General features: G+C 43.6%; 1 protein-coding gene across 2 annotated transcripts in view; it reads right to left on the bottom strand.

Annotated features, from left to right (window-relative positions):
* The window catches only part of LARS2 (leucyl-tRNA synthetase 2, mitochondrial), a 129898-nt gene that overhangs the window by 38375 nt on the left and 74496 nt on the right, over positions 1 to 17027 (bottom strand). For both annotated transcript variants that reach the window (XM_029070826.1, XM_029070828.2), the window contains exons 11-13: positions 9477 to 9592; positions 4109 to 4392; positions 1931 to 2029 (exon numbers count right to left, since the gene is read on the bottom strand). In XM_029070826.1, coding sequence (XP_028926659.1) covers positions 1931 to 2029; positions 4109 to 4392; positions 9477 to 9592 — 499 coding nt within the window. The remainder of the gene's footprint in view (positions 1 to 1930; positions 2030 to 4108; positions 4393 to 9476; positions 9593 to 17027) is intronic.

The raw sequence follows: 17027 nt of genomic DNA, 5'->3' as shown, positions 1-17027 counted from the left end.
GTCAAAGCTTTTGCTTGCCAAAGACCCCTCCTCTGACTGTAGCATACCAGATCAGTTAGTCTGCTCCAGCTCTCCCCCAACATTCAGTTTGTAATATTATATTTATGTGAAGCTGCATTCTCCTACATCTAAAAGTGTTTTCGTTGTCCCCGCTGCTTTTGATCACCCCAAACAACAGCTGTTTAGCTATCCTTCTGTTACCCGTTCTTTTCAGACTGCCCTCCAGGGAAGCCTCGTTGAGTGGAGCCTAATTTCAACGCCAATAGACAGCCTTGCTCCAAGGCTCTTAAAAAAAGAAGTGCATTTGTTAAGTGCTTTTTATGAGCCAAGCACTGGGGTAGACACACGTTTATCAGATTGGACACAGAGGGGCTCAAGTATAAATTGGAAGTAGGAGGTTTAATCCTCATTTACAGATGAAAAGTCAAGGACACTGGTGAAACTGCCTCACAGCCTGACTTTGAGGGCGGGGAGGGGTGGGCGTTTCCCCAATCGCGAGTCCATATTTAACAGTCATTTAAAAAGTTGGCCAACACTACAACTTTGTTCACCTTTAGTTTGATCTGAAACCTGCTGACACGCTATTACTATTCTCCACATCTCTCCAATGAAGATCTTTGCTTGTATGCAGGATTTCCCTGGTGCTGATTGAACACTGCCTTGGTATCCTTAAGGATTTTTTGACAGCCCACAGTACCGGGCTGCCTCTGAAAAGTGATTCACAATCAACTCTATGTTTTGCCCAAAGTTACATGGCAGGTCAGTAGTAGAGCTGGTTCTAATAATAACAACAATAATAATGGTATTTGTTAAGCACTTACTGTGTGCCAGGCACTCTACTAAACGCTGGGGTGGTTATAAGCAAATCGGGTTGGACACAGTCCCCGTCCCACATAGCAGCGTGGCTCAGTGGAAAGAGCACGGGCTTTGGAGTCAGGGCTCATGAGTTCGAATCCCAGCCCTGCCACTTGTCGGCTGTGTGACTGTGGGCGAGTCACTTAACTTCTCTGTGCCTCAGTTCCCTCATCTGTAAAATGGGGATTAAGACTGTGAGCCCCACGTGGGACAACCTGATTCCCCCGTGTCTACCCCAGCGCTTAGAACAGTGCTTGGCACATAGTAAGCGCTTAACAAATACCAACATTATTATTATTATTACATGGGGCTCACAGTGTCAATCCCCATTTTATAGATGAAGTAATTGAGGCACAAAGAAGTGAAGTAACTTGCACAAGGTTCTATAGCAGACAAGTGGAGGAGCTGGGATTAGAACCCATGACATTTGACTTCCAGGCCCGTGCTCTATCCACTACACCACACTTCTTCTAGAATCTGGATTTCTAGATCTCACCCAGACTCATGGTCCTTTCACAGTTCATACACCCGCCCTTGTGCAGAAGTGTATATGTAGATGTACAGTGTAAAAGGAATATGAACAAGCACATACATATTGTTTCATTTTCCAAACAAAGTTCCTAAGGGGGAAGATCTCATCCATGTGCTCGGATGTGGTAAGAAATCTTGATGCTTGACATGGCTGTTCGCCTTCCTTTCCAACAGCTTTACAAAGATCAGGGTGCCAAAAGGTAAACTTAAAAATCAGACAGGTCCTATGTGGGTCAAGCTCACTAGCCCAATTAGGACCTATCTTTATCTCTTGATACCTCTAGACTGTAAGCTTGTTTTAGGCAGGGAACACGTCCACCAGCTCTGTTATACTATATTCTCCAAGTGCTCAGTACAGTGCTCTGTACAAAGTAAGTGCTCCATAGGTAAGATTGATTGATTTTTATGCAAACACTGTGGTGGGACATGCCGATCTTTCCTTTAGGCAATGCCAGCTTGCAAGAAGGTCCAGGCTCTGCTGAAAAGATTTGGGCTGGCAACCCTCAGGCCCCATCCCATTTTAAGCTCCGCCAAAATCCCTTACCTCTGAGTGTTATGTGGGTCAGTATATCTGAAATAGTACCATGCTGAATCAACAAATGTATCCATAGTGTCTGTCTCTCTTTTGGCAGCTCTCTTACACCTGCAAGAGAGAGATTTATGGGCTATTTTTTCATATTAATATGCAATTTTCCAATCAGCTTTTGAAGATCTGTAAAAAGTTTAAAAAATTCTGATAAAAGTCTTTTTTTTCTCCATTCTTTCCAGTGCTTCTCTGGAGAATACTTTTTGGGTAATATCATAAATTTCCAACTTTACTTCTTCAATCAATCAAAAATAACATTTACTGTGAAGGCCCTGTATTAAGCACAGTGCACTGTGAAAGAGCGCTAAGTGCTGAAAAGAAAACATGAATATTAAAACAGACACTTGAAAGCATTTAATTAACATATATCAAGACTTCATTTGGTAGGCTTAGAAAAATGTAAATAATTTCATTTCCAAAAGAAAACCCAAATTTTCAATGCGACTTTGCAGTTACTCACCATTATATTTGGCCCACTAAGATCTGTTCCAGAACAACAGAATAAAACAAAACAAAATTGAAAAAGGAGTGTAAACCTGTCATTCAGAAGACAACCCTGGTAGTCTGTGTCTAACTCTTCTAAATGGAATTAGTCGGGAAAGCGCATGGGAGAAGGGAGCAGAAGCAGAGGCAGGGAGTGGCCATTCCCTCCCTTTCCATTTCTTCCCTTCCCTCTCTGGGAAATGCTTCCTCAAATATGGAGTTTTGGCAACAGAAACTATGGATCTTCCTATGCAGAAATGGGAGTCGATGGAGGAGGAGGCCCACTCTCTCCAACCGCATGCTTTTTTGATGAATCATTTAAAACAAGTCATTTTTAATTTAAAATGAATTTATTTTTGGAAAGAGCCAATTGGAAGATAAATATTCTTTTTCTTGTTCTATGAGCACACTTGTTCAAGTTGAACAGGAAATAGTGCATAAGTTGCAATATTCTTTTCAAAAATGGATGAAATTTTTGGACAATGCTATTTCAGAAAGATTTATTTCTTCGCTTTTGCAGTTCACTTTCACTGGTGGAGACTAAAAGTAGGGTGGCACAAAGGCAGAAGGTATCAGAGGCAGAGAACCCAACATCTGCTAGGTGGCTGAAAATAATCATGGACCAGGAGACATCCCTGTCACCGCTTCCTGCCAGACTGCTGTGATATGGGGGTCGGCTCTCTGCTCTACTCTGACCCTTAGGATTGGTGCGGTTGCTGGAGTTACTGGAGGGTAAGGGAAGCCTCCTGGAATGGCAGGGACCTAAATAATGCTTGTTCCCAGACCCACTGCCCTCCAACTCCTGAGGGTTCTTGGAAGATGACAGTTCCTAACCCTAACTCAATCCAAGCCTAAGGCTGTGTTGGGGCATCTGTTCCTAGCACTGGAGGTGTTTTCAGCCGATACCACTCTGTGGGTTAACAATCCTCTTCCAGGGAACTAGGTTTCTTTCTGGAAAATGGCTAAATCCTTCTTCAAGTGCCACTTCCCCTGGAGAACAAAATTCAGGCCAGTTCAGATTCTTGGACACAGTTCAGCTCAGGTCAAAGTTTTATCCAGGGAGCCTTTTTAAATTTGCAGTAAGTATTATGACCCAAACCCAACTGCCAATGTGTCAGTGGATTAACGCAGCAATAAAATCATACCGTCAACAATATACAACTACTAAGAAAGGGAACATAACACCAGCTTCAATATCTAGGCCAATGAAACCAGAGAGAATGCTGCAACTTCAGTTTTATGATGCCCCTTGGAATAAAAGGAGGAAATAATACAAAGCTCACTGCACAGTGAGCAATGGGTTGGGTCAGGGAAGGAAAACACATTCCCCCTTTCAACTTTAAGTCTCTTCAAGAGGAAGGGAAAAAAAGAAAACTATCACGGAGAGGATTCAAATTGGCAGTTCTGAGGCTTATATTTTTCTGATATCTTTGGCTACAGAGAGAAATCGGAGTAGACACTTGTCCAAACAAGCCCACCGAAGTATGGGAGGGGAAGAAAACATTTCTAAAAACAATTTCCCTTCCTGATTTTCAGAAACTGAAAAAATCCTGGCGGCTCAGCAGTCTTCTTCCCTGTTGGGTATAACCGAGGTAGGAGGCATCATGCTAAGATGCATCACCTCCCAGCTGCCTGGCAGCACCTATTCCTTACCTGGGACAGGAACAGTTCACCCATTCGGAGGCTGTCGCTAAAGGGGAGGCTCCCTTGCCTGTGAAGGAGGTTACACTGGGTAACACCACCGGTAAATCCTCGTAAGGCACGGGCACGGTGCCACAGCTCTGGCAGTGGATCACGGGGATAGGGGTGCCCCAGTAGCGCTGCCGAGATATCAACCAGTCTTTTAATTTTTCACTCGTTATGTCTCCACCTACTCCATTACTTCTGGCTTTTTGGGTCAAGGCGTCAAAAGCGACTTGTCTTGTCATTCCTGTAAACTGAGAGAAAAAAATAAAGAGATGTAAGTTCCTTGTGGGGAGGGCTATCCCAAGAACTTAGAACAGTGCTTGGTCGCTTGACTGATTCTACATATTAGAACCGCCCAACAAAACACCACCGATGTTTCCAAGACTTACGGGGTGGGCCTAAGGAAGGCACCCATAGAGACATTTTGATGTCATCATCTTGCTAATAGTAGGCAAAGTTCTTACGTGAGCAGAAAACCAATCGGTGGTGTTTACTGAACACTTATTGTGTGCAGAGCACTGATTTAAGCGCTTGGGATAGTAGTCTAGAATTAATAATAATAATAATAATGTTGGTATTTGTTAAGTGCTTACTATGTGCAGAGCACTGTTCTAAGCCCTGGGGTAAATACAGAGTAATCAGGTTGTCCCATGTGAGGCTCACAGTTAATTCCCATTTGACAGATGAGGCAACTGAGGCACAGAGAAGTTAAGTGACTTGCCCACAGTCACACAGCTGACAAATGGCAGAGCTGGGATTACTAGATCCCTGCCCTCAAGAAGCTTAAAATCTGGTGGGAGAGACAGGCACTGAAATAAAAAAACAAAACTGGGAAGAGAATGAAGGAAAAGGAGGATATTCGTAAGAGTTAATGCTTGTAAGGAGATATGTAAGGTAGGAATATAAGTATTATGTGAGTAAGAGGACTTCAGTGGTAGGGGAGTAATGAAGTAGTATAGGAGGGGCTTCAATCCCCTGCACTCAGTAAGCGTTCAATAAATAATAATAATAATAATGGTATTTGTTAAGCACTTACTATGTGCCAAGCACTGGTCTAAGCGCTGGGGTAGATACAGGTAGTCAGGTTGTCCCATGTGGGCTCACAGTCTTAATCCCCATTTTACAGATGAAGGAACTGAAGCACAGAGAAGTTAAGTGACTTGCCCAAAGTCACACAGCTGACGGAGCCGGAATTAGAGCCCACGACCTCTGACTCCCAAGCCCGTGCACTTTCCACTAAGCCACGCAGCTTCTCAATACCACTGATTAATGATTGGAAATGGGGGTTGAAAAAGAGGGGAGCCAAGGATAACGCCAAGTTTGCGAACTCCAGAGACAGGGAAGAGGGTGGTGCTGTCGACTGGAAATGGGAAAGTTACACGGAGGAGAGGATTTGGAAAGGAAGGTGAGGAGCTCTTTTTCTGGACAAGGTTAGCCAGAACCCCAAGTGACTCCTCCCCTGTTCCCATCTACAAGTGATGTTGGTGGTATCTGGATACTGGCCCGAAGCAGATTTAAGTTATCCGACTGCAAGACACCCACGTTAAATGAGTTGAGTTTAATGTCTGGATCATAGCTATCAACTCTGGTTATTGTTCTCTCCCAGGCAGCTAAAACAGTGTTCAGTACACAGTAAGCTATCAATGACTACGACCCATTGATCGAGAGAGAGGGGGAAACAGTTAGCTTGGGCAGTGGGATCAACAAAAGGTTTTTTTTTAAGCATATGGGAAACATAAGCATGTTTACTGGCTTCTTCCCTTCTGTGAGTCCTATGTGGGACAGGGACCATGTTCAACCCAATTACCTTATATCTACCCCAGTGCTTAGTACAGTGCCTGGCACATAGTAAGCGCTTAACAAATACCACACTTATTAGTAGGTGGCCCATATTCGGACCTCCTCTGAACTGCCACCAGGACTAGCTGAAACTGAATGGTAACTCAGTGCATATAGAGTAGTTTTTTTCAAATTTGCAGACTACAATTCCCACGAGAGAAGCAGCGTGGCTTTGTGGAAAGAACCCGGGCTTGGGAGTCGGAGGTCGCAGGTTCTAACCCCGGCTCCGCCTCTTGTCAGCTGTGTGACTTCGGGCAAGTCACTTAACTTCTCTGAGCCTCAGTTACCTCATCTGAAAAATGGGGATTAAGACTGTGAACCCCATGTGGGACAACCTGATTACCCTGCATCTACTCCAGTGCTTAGAATAGTGCTTGGCACCAGTAAGCGCTTAACAAATACCATCATTATTATTATGAGTGCCCACTCATTGGCCAGACTGAGAACTCACGAGGTTACCAATGTAAACCAAAGAACCCCTCCCTGAACGTAACTACTATCAGCAATTTGGGGGTAATGCATTACATTAAATTCTTGGGAGATACAAAACCCAAGTACTCCCTTGGGAGTCAAGATAGGCTCATCTGGACCTGGTCAATGACAAAACACTTCTAAATTCTGCTATTTGTTAAGTGCTCACTATGTGCCAAGCACTCTACAGAGCACTGGGGTAGATACAAGAAAATCAGATGCCACATGGGGTTCATAGTCTAAATAGGAGGGAGAACATGCATTAAATCCCTATTTTCCAGGTGAGGGGCTTGAGGGACGGAGAAGGTAAGTGATTTGCCAAGGTCACTCATCAGATACGTGGCAGAGCTCGGATAGAGAAGCAGCGTGGCTTAGTGGAAAGAGCACGGGCTTGGGAGTCAGAGGTCATGGGTTCTAATCCCATCTCTGACACTTGTCAGCTTTGTCTTTGGGTAAGTCACTTGACTTCTCTGTGCTTCAGGTACCTCATCTGTAAAATGGGGATTAAGACTGTGATCCCCATGTGGGGCAACCTGATTTCCCTCTATCTACCTGGTGCTTAGAAGAGTGCTTGGCACATAGTAAGCGCTTAACAAATACCATCATTATTATTATTAGAACCCAGGTCCTCTGATTCCCAGGTATAGTCCCGACACCAATCTGGCTTCCCACGGGCCAGGCCCCAGAATTTCAAATGGGCAAAGCACTAACCTGAACTCAAGTGCTTCAAATGACTTCCCATGATGGTAGGACCCTGTGAATTTTCTAGAGTATTTGGCTTTATAGTTAAATGGAGGGCACTCAAAAACTGACTCTTGTTTTAAATCACTTAGTAAATGAAAAGAACAGAGAGAGTTACAGTTCACAGGCATACTGTGAAGAAGAGTGGGGCAAGGCAGATAAATTCACTTCTGATTGATAGCGAGCACCTTGAGTTCGGAATTGTGGAAGATATACTAATACGCTACCAAAAATTACTTACATACCGGGAGAATGTTGCTGATTATCAATCATTTTTATCCCCATGACAGTGACTGATAGAAGTTTGAAAACCCAGGCTTCTCTTTTAGGGTACTTTCTTACTGGATCACCTGTTGTCTTTATATATGTTCTATACTAAGTGACGGGATAATAATATAATCTCCAAACTAACCCCGATGATCGTAAATTACCACCATCTTGTAAATTGAGTTCCAAATATTTCCAATGTTAGATTGTCAGTTCTGAAAGATATGACGGAACTCTGAAATCCACCGATAAATCAAGCTTCATTTTAACCACTAGTGTCAACCTCTTCTCCCAAGACTGTGAGCCCGTTGTTGGGTTGGGATGGTCTCTATCCGTTGCCGGATTGTACTTTCCAAGTGCTTATTACAGTGCTCTGCACACAGTAAGTGCTCAATAAATGCAACTGAATGAACTAACCTCCTTATCAGAGTTGCCACCAAATAGCAAAATGATCTGATTTGATCGTTCTCTCTTTTTGCTGTTCCTACACACCTGATGATAGGGGGAGCCAACAAGCAGCTAAATAGCCATCAGGCAAGAAGGTTGGATAATCTACAAAAGGGACTATTTGCCACTAAAGAGTTGGCAACAAAAGAAGAGAACTTAATAAATGAATTCAAATGTTCAAGGCAGGGTTTTCCCGGGTGAGAAAATTATTTGTTTTGGCAGTGAGATAAATTCCATTAAAAAAATAATGAGGTGCATTTATCAAATATCGACTAGGAGTCAAATCTACCTTCTTGGTACAAAACGAAAACTAGAGTTAGTTTGCTTTATCCTCAGTGGACTTTAAAAATATCTAAATGATATGCCTTCCTAAAAATACTTCAAATATGATGAAAGAAATCATAAGCCCTTAAGCTTCCCTTGGACGCTGCGCTTAGCAAAGTTTTCTGAAGAGGGGGAATTATATTAAAGAACTGACGAGAAGTGAAAAATCAAACAATGCAAACCAAAGGACAACTCCCTAAAACGGAGCAAGTCTGATCATTTGTCGATTCACAATTCTTAAGCTAAATCTACGTTCTCTTTGGATTAGATTTTTCTGCTTAAATTCACCGTGGTGGCCAATTCTGTTTGATTTGCACTGAGGCAGCTCTCTGCACCTAAAGTGTGTGAAATAAGGCCTAATGACTGACAGTTTCCAGCAGCTTATAATTTGGGGATGTGCTGTAACAAGTACAACATTTGGTTTTCAATTATCATAAAGCCCTTCCTGAATCTGGATGAAAGAGCTCTAAATATACTCAGTTCTTCCATAATGCGTGCTTTCACTATGTTTTTTGGATAGACTGCTGGAAGGGAATGGGGGAACGTTCGCTAAAAGCTCAGGTCTGTTTGGATACAGCTGGGTGTGGTGTTGGAATGAAGCGCTGTGTACCACAGGCGGCAATCAGTATGTGTCTACACTTTCCTCGACGCAGTGTTCATCAAGAGTGCTACCCCCATGTTATTCTCCCCGTTTTACAGAGCAAAAAAGGAGGCAGAAAAAGGTTAAGTTTACAGTATGGCAGGAATCAGAAATGGGACTTTTTAATTAATGGTATTTGTTAGATGCTTACTACGTGTCAATCGCTGTACTAAGCACCAGGGTACGTATGAGATAATCAAGTTGGACATTGTCCCTATCTCACATAGGGCTCACGGTCAAAGTAAGAGGGAATAGGATTTAATCCCCATTTTACAGATGAGGTAACGGAGGCACAGAAGTTAAGTGACTTACTAAAGGTCACCCAGCAGACAAGAGGCAGAGCCGAGATTAGAACCCAGGTCATCTGACTCCCGGGCCCATGCTCTTCCTACTAGGTCACGTTCATCTCTCTAAGGTTTCCTTCCCCTGTAACTGAGTCTAAGTGCCAATACAAAGGATTTAATCTATGTCTCTCCGTGCAAACAAGCAGGTATAAATCTGCCCGAAAATCACTGTTATCATTCAATTGAAGTTAAATATCCTTTCTCAATAGAAAGGTTTTAGTCTTTGTGCCAAAGAAGAAAACCTACATTACCAATCACCAACCTCTCCAGAGTTGATTAGTTTCTCTGTGCCATCCGGTAGAGTTTCAATAACTTCTGAGAAGGACAGGCCCAGGTCCCGGGCTACCGCAGTATCCTCTGGGCTTGTGCTAGGAATTCCTACGCAAAAAAGGAAGAAAGGTAGAAGTCTCAATTACTACACTTCTCAGGCTAGCAAATTGGACCGGGAACAATTTCCAGCCATCGCCACATGCTTTGCTGTTTTTCCTTGTGCAAAACAAGATTTAGCTTTTTTAGCCCATCAGGGACACTTTTCAAATGCTTTCTTATTTTTAATATTGTCCCTTCATTCACACATCTGCTGAAATCCCCAAGGCAATTACCAGGGACAATCAGAATAGAGCAGAATAACCTACGTGGAAGGGGAGAGCCACAGGCAGCATTTTTAGTGCCGCAGGAATAAGCCGTTCAGTCAGGAGGCTCAAGGCCAACACACTACCTATTCCCACTGTGCCTCATTACCAAGGACAATAACACATTCTGAATAGACATTTCTTCTCCCACCCACGCAGGCTTCCTTGTGGAGACAGAGTTTACCATATCAGTCTCTTGGGTGATATTATATAAAAACAACAACAAAAAAAAAATAAAACAAAACCATGTACCAATTCATAGAAAACATGGTATTTAAGAAAGATGCTCTCTTCATTTACAGTTTCTTGACAGCTTCCAAATCACATATTTTGGGCACATCATTCCTTGAACTGAAGGGTGAGAAAGAAAAAAATCCTTCACTAAACGACTGCCCTGTTTTTTGGATTTTGGTTGACACATTTCCAGAAAATTCAAGCCAACTACATGAAAGTTGAGAATCATTCACTCAATCCATCCATGGTATTTACTGAGTGCTTACTGTGTGCAGAGCACTCTACTAAATGCTTGAAAGAATACAAGTGTTGGTAGACCCATTCCATACCCAGAAGGAGCTTACAGTCTAGAGGGGGAGGCAGGCATTAATAGAAATGAATTACAGACACATACATAAGTGTGGTGGGATGGATATCAAGTGCTTAATGGTTACAGATCCAAATGCACGGGCAACGCAAAAGGGACAGGGGAAAAGAGGGCTTCATCGGGGAAGGTCCTTTGAAGGAGATGTGATTTTCATAAGGCTTGGAAGGTGGGGAGAGTGGTGGTCTGTCATATATGGAGGGGAAGGGAGATCCAGGTGAGAAGGAGGATGTGGGCTCAAGGTCGATGGTGAGACAGACGAGCTCAAGGTACAGTGAATAGAGAAGAGTTGGAGGAGCAAAGTACATAGCCTGGATTGTAGTAGGAAATCAGAAAAGTAAGGCGGGCTGGGGGGTGAGCTGATTGTTTTAAAGCCGAAGGTAAGGAGTTTCTGTTTGATGTGGAGGTGGATGGGCAGCCACTGGAGGTTCATAGAAGTGAGAAGGCATGACAATGTTTTTTTAGAAAAATGATCCAGGCCGCTGAATGAAGTATGGACTGGAATGGGGAGATACAGGAAGCAGGGAGGTCAGCGAAGAGGCTGATGCAGTAGGCAAGGTGGGATGTGACAAGCAGGGAAGCAGTGGGGCTTAGTGGAAAGAGCCCGAGCCTGGGAGGCAGAAGGACCTGGATTCCAATCCCGCCTCTTATCTGCTAGGTCACCTTGGGCAAATCACTTCCCTTCTTTCAGTCTCAGTTCCCTCATCTGTAAAATGGGGGTTGAGACTGTGAGCTCCAGGTGGGACAAGGACGGTGTCCAACGTGATTAGCTTGTATCTACCTCAGAGCTTAGAATAGTGGCTGGCACATAGTAAGCGCTTAACAAATACCATTTAAAAAAGTGCTTGGATCAGCTGCTTGGTAGGAGTTTGGATGAAGAGGACACATAGTAAGCGCTTAACAAATACCATTAAAAAAGTGTTTGGATCAGCTGCTTGGTAGCAGTTTGGATGAAGAGGAAAGGGAGGATTTTAGAAATGCTGTGAATTTAGAACCGACAGGATTTGGTGACAGATTGAATATGGAGCAGCATGGCCGAGTGGAAAGAACACAGGCCTGGGAGTCAGGGGACCTGAGTTTGAATTCCGGCTCCACCACTTGCCTGTTATGTGACCTTGGGCAAGTCACTTAACTTCTCTGTGTCTCAGTTACCTGACCTGTAAAATGGGGATTCAATCCCAGTTCCCCCTCCTATTTAGATTGAGAACGCTGTGTGGGACAGAGACCTAGTCTGATCTTATTATTTTGTATCTTTCCCAAGGCTTAGAACAGTGCTTGGCTCATAGTAAGTGCTTAGCAATTATTATTATTATTTTCATTACTGGGTTGAATGAGAGAAATGAGTCAAGGCCAGCATCATGGGCAAATCACTTAACTTCTCTGTGCCTCAGTTACCTCATCTGTAAAATGGGGATTAACTGGGAGCCTCATGTGGGACAACCTGATTACCCTGTATCTACTCCAGTGCTTAGAACAGTGCTCTGCACATAGTAAGCGCTTAACAAATACCAACATTATTATTATTATTATTATGGGGTTCTGAGGTAAGAAGGATAGTGGTGTTGCCTACAAGGTTGGAAAAGATACAGGGAGGGTAAGATCTGGATGGGAATATGAGGAATTCTGCTTTGGACATGTTTAGTTTGAGAAGATCTACAATACTATTTATTGGAAGAACTTATTTATTAGAGGAAACTATGCAGAGTCCAACTGAAGAATGGCTACCTCAATAAATGTTTAAAATATTAAGAACATGTAAACACCAGGAAGGTACAATGAAATTTTATCATTTTACAAGAAGGTTCTTTTAGGAGAAACAAGATGTGAATTTCATATGGAAAAAACTTGGGCTGAATATCAGGCAAAAATCTCTAACAGCAAAATTTCTAACACTACAGAACAAAAGGACATTCATGGGAAGGGACTTGATGCTTGGGGTAGGTGAAACAGGACAAAATTTGAAATGGTGAAAACATTACCAAACAGAAAGCTTCTGCTTTCTTCTAGGTCACTTAACTTTTCTGAACCATCCAAATTTCCCAAGTTGTACATTTCCAAGACAATGGAAAAAAAAATACCCTTGGCTATTCCAAGATTTTGATTCTTTACCCATTTCTCTTTTCCCATTAGTAGAAATTGTCATGGTTTTCTATGTCTGGTTCAATGTAAGACAGAATTTTTCCAGCTTGACAGGCTTCAAGCATCATGAAAAGTCTTTGAAACGGTGGTTCAGGAACTACCATATGCAGATGCCTGAACTCTTGAGGCATTTAAAAGAGAAAACATGCAAATGATTGTGAATCGCTTTGCAGATCCAGCAAAGGGCAGTGGGCTTACACTACCGGTGATAGACAAAAGTTATGTACCAGTCTACCCTCAGGAAATCCTACACATATCCACCAAAGGTACGATCGGCAACCCACACTTGAATGGGGTCACCTAATTTGGCTACCTGCCCTGGACATGCAATGGGATATGGTTATACACAGAGGTAGGAAACAATTACAGTTAACACAGTGGGACTTCCAGCAAACTAGAAAAAAGAATAGGGTGACAAAAGGACAGCATCATCCTAACGAAGTTGAAGGTCTGTAAGGTGTCCTGCTGTTTGGTCTTCTGTGATTGTAAACCTAGAGCTGCTAAGAAAACAGCAGCTTCTTCAGAAGTTTCACTGCTGCCCCGTATGATCCACATTAATCTCCAAATCTTCAAAGCAGCGGAGCCTAAGGAAAAGAGCCCAGGACTGGGTTCTTTGCCTGCAGTAATCCCCATTTTACAGATGAGGTAACTGAGGCACAGAGAAGTTAAGTGACTTGTCCACAGTCACACAGCTGACAAGTGGCAGAGCCGGGAGTCGAACTCACGACCTCTGACTCCGAAGCTCAGGCTCTTTCCACTGAGCCACGCTTATTATCATCTCCCTCCTACTTAGACTGCGGGCCCTACGTGGGACAAGGACTGTGTGCCCAACCTGATTATCTTGTATCTAGCCTAGAGCTGAGTACAGTGCTTGGTACACAGTAAGCACTTGACAAATACCATTATTATTATTACTACCAAAATCGAGGTCTGGGAATGCTGCCAGTTCACCAGCACTAAAGCAAGACTCATAGCGACAGAGCACTGCTGTCGACACGTGAGGAAAATGGATGATAGCAGGATTCCTAAGCAGCTGATAAATGGTGAACTGAAAGTGAGCCCACACAAGCCAGGAGGACCAAATAAATAGGGAAACACAGTCTCAAACTAAATTAAATAGGAATGGGCTGCTGAGAGGCTACGGCAGCAGACAGACTGGCCTCGGGGCAGCAATCAGATGAGAGATTGCAAAACCACCCTTTCCTCTCCATCCAAACGGCTACTGCATTAATACAATCACTTATCCTATCCCGCCTTGATTACAGAGTCAGTGTCCTTGCTGACCTTCCCAGCCTCCTGTCTCTCCCCACTCCAGTCCATATTTCATCCTGCTGCCTGGATCATTTTTCTACAAAAACGTTCGGAACATGTTTCCTCACTCCTCAAGAAACTCCAATAGTTGTCTATCCAGCTCCCCATCCAAGAGAAACTCCTCACAATGGCTTCGAAGCACTCGATCACCTTACGCCCTCTGACCTCACCTCGCTACTCTTGTAGAGAAGCAGCGTAGCTCAGTGGCAAGAGCCCGGGTTTGGGGGTCAGAGGTCATGGGTTCTAATCCCGGATCCGCCACTTAGCTGTGTGACCTTGGGAAAGTCACTTCATTTCTCAAGGCCTCAGTTACCTCATTTGTAAAATGGGGATGAAGACTGTGAGCCCCACATGGGACAACCTGATTACCTGGTACCCCCTGAGTGCTGAGAACAGTGCTTGGCACAGAATAAGTGCTTAACAAATGCCATCATTATTATTATTACTACAAATCAGCCTGCACATCTAATGCTAACCTTCTTACTGGACCTCGATCTCATCATTCTCGTCACCAACCCCTCGCCCACGCCCTGCCTCTGGCCTGGAACGCCTTCCCTCCTCAAATCCGACAGCCAATTACTCTCCCAAGCTTCAAAGCCTTATCGAAAGCACAGCTCCTCCAACAGTCCTTCCCTAAGGCCTCCTTTCCTCTTCCCCCACTCCCTTCTGCATCGCCCTGACTTGCTCCTTTTATTCATCCCCTTTCCAGCCCCACAGCACTTACGTACATATCTGTAATTTATTTATTTATATTAATGTCTGTAGGCCCCTCTAGATTGTAAGCTCGTTATATCGTTGTCTACTGTTATATTGTATTCTCCCAAGCGCTTAATACAGTGCTCTGCACACATTAAGTGCTCAATAAATATGATTGAATGAATGAAACATTCTAAGAAACAAATTCAAAAGCATTATCAGATCCTGTGTGAAACAGACCAGTTAGCCCAGCAAGGTTCTATCTTCACATGACAAAAATGCAACGAAAGACTCTTCTACCACACACACATGCATGAACTGGATCTTCTTGTCAGAAGTGTCATCTTTGAAAATGAAGGCCAGAAAATACATTTTAGACCCATGATTGTGAGGGTCACAATAGAGTCTCCCATAGAGAAACACGGAAGAGCCTGAGTCTTGCGGCTTCAGAACCAAGAACCTGTGCAAGGAATTGATTATAAAGGGAAGCAGAATGGCCTAGTAGAGAGAGCACAGGCCCGGGAGTCAGAGGATCTGGGTTCTAATCCCACCTCTGCCACTTGTCTGCTGTGTGACCTTGAACAAGTCACTTCACTTCTCTGTGCCTCAGTTACCTCAATTGTAAAATGGGAATTAAGACTGAGCCCCACGTAGGACACAGACTGTGTCCAACCTGATTAGCGTCTGTCTACCCCAGCACTTAGTACAGTGCCTGGCACATAATAAATACTTAACAAATGCCATACAAAAATGCCAGTTGTTGATATGGTGCCACACATCCTCTCTCATCCCTGTCCATCAAATTCCCACCAGGTTGAGGAGTTTAGTGATTGAGCACGGGCTCAGTGAATGCAGATTTATTTTGTACATGCAGGACCTATTTACAGGCCAGGTAAATGCAGCCCAGAGCCGATGCTGGCCACAGTGCAGCCAGTTGCCTTGGTAACCACTGGTCTTTGCCACGCACACTGTCAGGTACTTTTCAGGATTCTTGCTGGGCCTGTCCACCTCGAGGAATGCCCCAAGCGGGTTGAAAAACTTTCACCACCAATGGCATAGCTCCAGCAGGAATTCCTCTTTTAGCAGAGTAAGGATTAGAACTCAGTTCTCCCATTCCTTAGAGCTGTGCATCACCCTAACTTTCTGTACTGGTGGTTTGTTACTAAACATTTTCTCTGTTGTGACAGGATCTAAGTAACAAATGATCTAAATTTGTGGGGGGGGGGAAAAAGTGGGTGGAGCTTAACTGATTGTTAGTTTGTGTTTGCCTCCTCCCCTAGATTATAAATTTCTTGTGGGAAGGTTTGTCTTCAGTGGAAACTTTCTTTATACACACATGTTCTAGATGGCTGCATTTTTTGGCCACCTCCACTTTGGTGGACTTGTCAGAAAAGGAATATTGGGCTAGATGGGCTATTGACCAGTGGTTTTTCATTAATCATAAACCTAGAGTCTGTTTCTTTGGTCAACAACTCATCTCAGTGCTTCATTCCCTAATACAACCTTATTCCTTCCCCTCGGTTTCCTTTACACTAGAGAGAAGAGGCTAAGGAAAGACATTATTATCGCAACTTCCTTCTCAACAGTATGAAGATCGAGCCACAGTTTCTGATTTAATGCAGGAGCATGAATACCAATATTTTAGTTATTGCTCAAATTACTTCGGTTTGGAAAGCTGTGTGGCGGATATTGAAGAAACAGGTGCATTTGCTAAGGTATCATACTTCTTAAGTGGTCTAGAAAAGATGTATCACAAGAGAGTCATTTCTGTTAGGTATTTAACGCTTTATGTTCTGGCTGGATTCTTCCTGACTTTGAAGTTAGCAGGAGCCCCAGAATGGGATGAATCTCATTATTCCAAACGACTTTTTCTAATCCTCACGATCCCTAAATTTCGTTTGGAATAATCTGAAGTCTGACCCTGTCTTAACTGAAAGCATGTTAAATTTCTCAGGGAAGTTGCCCACGACATATATTCCAAGTTGCATAACTATTTGTTTCCAATCCTTAAGGTACTTCACCATCGCTCTCTCACGTCAAATCCACATGAACGGCATCAGCTACAAAACCCTAAGCAGTCACTGAGGCTCTCTGCTTCTCAGCATTAATTATTATTCCTCTTAATTGCCCTGATTCTCCCAGCTAAACTCCCATGAGAACAGCGGTGCACCCTTGGCAGCTGAAGGGAAAGGCAAAAGGTTTATTATAGGTATGTAAATGAGAACTGCTGCTCTCTGTTCCCTCCCAAAGTGACAGTTAAAAATGCAGAGACTGGGTTGGAAGGGAAATGACCTGTGAGGGTGGGGAGGGCTGAAGTTGGGACACTCCAGCTGCCTTCCTCTGGGACACGGCTCTAAACAGGGGGCACTGCCTAGAGCAAGTCAGAGGTGCACACGGAAAGGTAGGGTTGCTGAAACGCTCCAAGCTGCAAACATGG

The sequence above is a fragment of the Ornithorhynchus anatinus genome, chromosome 8, assembly GCF_004115215.2.
Source record: "Ornithorhynchus anatinus isolate Pmale09 chromosome 8, mOrnAna1.pri.v4, whole genome shotgun sequence".
NCBI lineage: Eukaryota > Metazoa > Chordata > Mammalia > Monotremata > Ornithorhynchidae > Ornithorhynchus > Ornithorhynchus anatinus.
The sequence above is the reverse complement of the archived record's forward strand: the minus strand, read 5'-3'. Positions and strand labels throughout refer to the sequence as shown.